Source organism: Babylonia areolata, chromosome 4 (assembly GCF_041734735.1).
Source record: "Babylonia areolata isolate BAREFJ2019XMU chromosome 4, ASM4173473v1, whole genome shotgun sequence".
Classification (NCBI taxonomy): Eukaryota; Metazoa; Mollusca; class Gastropoda; order Neogastropoda; family Buccinidae; genus Babylonia; species Babylonia areolata.
In genome coordinates, this window is record NC_134879.1 from 1716720 (window position 1) to 1722719 (window position 6000).

At 40.9% G+C, this 6000-nt stretch overlaps 1 protein-coding gene across 1 annotated transcript in view; it reads left to right on the top strand.

Moving 5' to 3' along the window:
* Positions 1 to 6000, top strand: part of LOC143281365 (sodium channel protein para-like) — an 85399-nt gene that overhangs the window by 76214 nt on the left and 3185 nt on the right. Inside the window, exon 28 of the mRNA XM_076586569.1 lies at positions 5847 to 5954. Coding sequence (XP_076442684.1) covers positions 5847 to 5954 — 108 coding nt within the window. The remainder of the gene's footprint in view (positions 1 to 5846; positions 5955 to 6000) is intronic.

The window sequence follows — 6000 nt, forward strand, 5'->3', positions numbered from 1 at the left end:
TTTCAAAACATACAGGGATATTATTCCCCGAGAATACTATTAAAGAAAAGATACCAAATCCATCAGCATACTATACAAGATTAATAACATCTACTTTCTTCCGAATAAAACTTGATGCGCTGAAGACAAAGTATAGTAAAAATGTTACATGCATCTGTGGTAAGCAGTTCAGCTTGCACCATTGTTTGTTTTACTGTAAGCAGTTACATAACTTCTTACCCAAGTATTTCAAAGAGAATAACTATTTTGCAGATGATTTTTGGAAAGTTATTTCTGACGAGGTTCTTATGGTCGAACTTTCACAGGCATTAGTTCATAGCCCTATTTCTACATTCCTTTAATGTACTTCATAAGTGCGTTAATGGTTTCTAATTATTGTTATCATTATTGAATTATTACTGTTAAATGTAATTGCATGTTAGTTATGTATTTTTTGGTAGTTTTCCACCTTTACTGTTTTCCTCCCCAACCCCCTCGCTCCCTCCAGTCCCCCTTTTTTCTCTTTTTTTTCTTTTCTTTTTAATCGTCTAATATCACTGATAGTGAAAAGACGCAAAACTAAAGAACGAACACACACACACACATACTCACATATGCATGTCAACAGTTGTCAACACTGCATTGTCAGTATCTTACCTTGTTGACGCAGGGATGTAGTATGAAAGGAAATGTAGAGAACAGCCTTGTTACGTTGGCCCAGACCAAAATGGACCTCCAAAGCAGCAGCAGCAGTCATCACCAGAAAATCATAGGACAAAATAGCCAAAAATTATGTGACCACTCTCAGGGCGACCTTATTTCTGATTCCCCATCCACTTCCATCCTTGTGGTGCGTTCTTGCCAAAATCATTGGTGTCAGTGGGTTTGCGGGTGCTGTTGTTGGAGGGTCAAAGTAGCACTTTGCTACTTCCAGATGAACGCTTACTCATTCTAGATCCACGACAAAGTGATAATTGTCTTCAGTTGTGGTCATTGTAAGTGGTGTCCAGCGTATGATACATCAGAACACTCACAGTGCAAGGTCTCCTCTGGGATGTGGCCTCCTGGCGACCTGACTTGGAGATCTCTCTTTTGACTGCCTTTGCTGTAACTGTGATGAGTGGATTTCTGGGCATGGATTGTGGTGGGGACTCGAGTAACAGGAGGGTCATGTCACCAAACTGGCATGGATTGTGGGCCAGGGGAAAAAATGTACCTACCTTTGTGTAATGTGTGCTCCACATATATCTTTCAAGGTATGTAGGTTTATTGAACATGGACATGGGGATGCTTGTACTTGGAAGAAAGAAAAAACACCACAGGAAAGGAGGAGTGGAGAAATAAGCGTGACATGGTTACTTTTGTAATGCCTCTCTCACACCAAGTCACAGACTGCTTCATGTTTCACCCTTCTCCGGATGCCACCACATAATATTCACGGAAGTCCATCGCGAAGGATGAAGATCTCAGTGATTCCCGGAATGACAGCACTGCCCAAAGTTAGACACACACATGCACCTGCACTGTGCAGTAAATAGCAGATTCCAGGTTTCTTCTGTCTTTGTGGGATTGATGTTCCGGGTCAGTATCCTGGAGACACCATAAAAGACAATACAATAACTATCTCTGATATTCAACAACTTCTGCCAGTTCATTGGTTAATTTGAATCCACAGGAACAGCAGAACGTATGGTGTGTGAACTGGGACAAAAGAAGGGATTTTGTGCCATTGTCTGCTGTGTCTCACAGACTTTTTTGGCGTAACATACCTACATTAAACATGGTCTTGTAACTTACTGCAAAATTCAAAAGCATGTTATTTTCGTTGTTTATTTCTTTTGCATTTTCATGTAGTTTGCGTGCGTATGTGCGTGTGTGTTTGTGTGTGTGTGTGTGTGTCTGTATCTGTGTTTGTGTATGTGTCTGTGTCTTTTAGTTAGCTGTGTATTTGTGTGTACAGTGTTTCCATGAGTTGTATATATTTGGTTCTTTTGTTTTTGTAATGTCATTGTTGGGTTTGTTTTTGCTGTTGATTTTTCTCTCTCTTTTTTTTTTTACCTTAAATGACGCCACCTCTGAGCACTGATTTGGGTCCTCTCTCCTTTCAGGTAGCAGAAGGTGTAAGTTTTTGGCTGGATTACATCCCCCCCCACTTTCCCACTTTTTAATATATATTTTGTGTCTTCGTTGAATACATCTATAGTGGGAAACGGAGCTAGTCCGCCTCCTTCACGTCGTTGTGTCGCGGATTGAGGCCCGTTGTGTGGATCCGCATGCTGTAATCTCCCCTGAATACAGTTATAGGATGTCCCCATTTCACGTGTCACACAAGTGTGTGTGTGTGTGTGTGTGTGTGTGTGTGTGTGTGTGTGTAATCAAATCTCTCCAAGGAAATTTTCTAACCAACACTAATTAAGCAGAGGTAGATTAGTGAGCCTGTGAAGAAATGGTAATTCCCCCGTTTGGTCTGTCAAGGTTGTTCCACGTATTGAGGAGGAAAAAAGATGCAGGCACAGAAATTCGGAAGATACTAAATCACCTTAAATGTGCGGACATTTTATGCTGCTTGTAAAGGAAACCAAAACGAACCATTCAATATTTGTTTCCAGCTTCGTCTCCGTAAAGATGTCAGTGTGTGACGTAAACACTGCGACAGACCACACGGGTTCTTTCCCTTTTTAGTCAGGGACAACAACTCCCTCCCTTCGACGTTTTTTTTTTTTTTTTTTTTTTTTTTTTTATAGTTGTTAGATTCATGTTGCCATCACACATTCTCTCTCTCTCTCTCTCTCTCTCTCTCTCTCTCTCTCTCTCTCTCTCTCAAGGTTTCTGGGTTAGTTTCAGACGTATGGAATGTGCTGAAATGGACTTGACGGGGACCTTAGAGCGAGGTGTATGCAGCTTAAGAGAGATCGAACACAACCCTTTGATATCCATCACACTTTATTTTCCTTCGAATCGATAACTTTCTTGTTCCTTTTTTTTTTTCAATACGGATGCATGAGATGAATGAAGTTCCACTTGGCATGAACATTTTCGATGTCCCATGTCATTATAGTTCACTATCAGTTCCCCGCATTTATTCTGATAGTATAAACACTTCATGTCCTGTATAAATTTATACATGTGTGTTTGGAGTATGCACCAGTATGGATTTATGATGTACGTACATCTGTTTTTATCGTATTCGTGTTTTTAATTAGACTGATTTCAGATCCTGCCGATTTTGCTGTGAGACTATAGCAATGATGATGACGATTATATTTTTGATTAGGCTGGTTGCAGATCCTGCTGATTTTGCTGTGAGACTATAACAGTGATGATAACGAGTATGATGACATTTTAAATGGGGTGGGGGGAGGGGGGGGCTGGTTGGGGGTTTGGGGGGGCGGGGGGTTATCGTCGAATGGAGGACAAGAACGGGAGGAAATGGGGGTGATGGAGAGGAAGAGGCGTGATTGGATATTGTGACGATTTGGAACTCTGCTTTCAATACGTTTGGATGTGAAACTTCTTCCTCTTCCTCTTCTTTGTTAGAGATCAAATGTCAAGATCGTTATTTGGCAAAATAATGATAAGAATAAAGCTGGATAGATACAATGTCTTACATCCAGTTTCAATCAGACTTCGTATTGTGACTGGATATGGGTACAGCATGATCCCTAAAGGTCAGAGCCACAACCTGGTATACGATATTAATATGAAACATTTCTGCGTGCAAGAGAAAGGTCTTTTATATGATGTTCAGCAGCCTTGGTACGGTGCATGATCATGGTGAAAACAAAGCCCGTGAAAAGAAACAAGGTCAGAGATCAGTGGTCAATGTAACAACAAAGCTTATTTGGAAAACGTAAAATCATGATAGAACTTTGACCTTTCATCCAGTTTAATTCAAAATGCCATACCATATAGTGATTTGTTTTGGCCTGAACATCAATGCTTAGTAAATTAAGAGGTCAAAAGTCGAGGTCACATCTCTTCTTCTTCTACTTTTCTTTCTCTCTTTCTCTCTCACTGTCTCTCCCTTCTCGCTCTCTGCTCATCACTCTCAAAAATAAAAGAAAGAAGATGAAAATGAAATGCATGCGTTTTTTTTTTTTTTTTTTTTTGTATTTTTGATGTATTAATATGATTGCTGTTCTTCGGTATGAGTTTGACAGACACAATGACCCTCCCTTTTTCACGTCACAAACCACTTTTATATATTATGCACTTTGTTTTGGATTTTTTTTTTCTCTCCCGTGATGCATCCGTTATCACTAGCGTTTAACTTTCAGTCTTCGATCTATTGCGTGTGGTTTTTTGCTTGTTTGCGTTGTGGGTTGGTTGATTGGTTGGTTGGTTGGTTGATGAACTGGCTAGCTAGCTGGTTCGCTCGCTTGCATTTGACTGACTGACTGGCTGGCTGGTTGACTGGTTAATTGGTTGGTATGTATGGAAGATTGGTTTGTTAACTTGATTGTGAGTCACATGTTTAGCTGTTTGGTTGATTGGGTGATTTGGTGGGTATGTAGGTTAGCTTCTGCTTCGATTTCGGTTTGATAAGTTGATCTGTTTGGGGATTCTTTACATTTCAGTGCAATTTCTAATGATCGTTTTTGTTTTTTATGGTTGGGTTGTTGTTTTTTAATCGCACGTCTCACATCTAAACGGTGTTGGGGAACATTTCACAGTACGAGAGAAGGATAATATACACAGAGGAGTGTACTTGATTATCATCATCCTGGAATTTGTTTTTGAACATTTCTATTCCGAACACTTGTTAGCATTTGATGTTGTTGCATTATTCAGACGTGTCGTCCAAAGCACTATTTTCATGTTGGTGGGCACCCGAGTTGCATTTTGGATCATTCCCCTTTTTCGGAGCGAAGTTGATGATGATGATGATGATGATGATTTTGACTTAGTGGTGATAATAATAATGATGCTGATGTTGTCACAAATACACACGCGCATGCACACACACACACACACACACACACACCATTCACGCACGCACGCACACACACACACACACACACACACACACACACGCACGCACGCACACACGCACACACATTACACACACTTTTCCCCCTCGCCCTCCCACAACTCCTACACCCCCGGCTCTTTTTTTTTCCCCCGTTTAATATCAGTTCAAGTGGAAAGACGTTAAACTGAAGACAACACACACACACACACACACACACACACACACACACACACACACACACACACACACACACACACACACACACACACACACACTTTTCCCCCTCCCCCTCTCACAAACCCTACACCCTCGGCTTTTTTTTTTTTTTTTTTCCCGTCTAATATCACTTCAAGTGGAAAGACGTTAAACTGAAGACAACAACAACACACACACACACACACACACACACACACATACACACGAAAGCTCGCTTGCTTGCTTGGTTGGTTGATGTTGTTATCGTTGTTGATGTTGATGTTGATGCTGCTGATGATGGCCATGGTGGTCATGATGACTCTGGCGTTGTTGACATTGTATTTGCGGTTATTCATATTTATGCTTTTTATATCGTTGATGGTGGTTGGGATTGTTATTGCGTTAGGAATGTGCTGATTTGTAAATTGTCTTTGGGTGGTATATGCCGATCGTGATTATGATATAACAGTGCTCTCTCTATACAGATAACATAATAGAAAGAGTTCGAGACTAACGGAAAAAGACGAACCGAGAGTTCGAGCATAACAGGAAAAAAAAGTTATGGCGAAAGTGTGTAGAGGAAAAACATATTTAACAATATTCAGAACAGACATTATTTTCTGTGCAAGAGTGGGGGCACTCTTGTTTGCGCAGTTATAGAGCAGGAAAAATGACTTACCCCTGTGTGATGCCTCTACAGGCAGGGGGCTCGCTGGAAATGTTCATGACGGAGGACCAGAAGAGGTACTATCAGGCCATGAAAAAGATGTCGTCGAAGGCTCCGCAGAAGTCCATACCCAAACCGAAGGTAGGTCTGTGTTTTCAACGTCAGCGATACGCTGTATGTGAGTTGA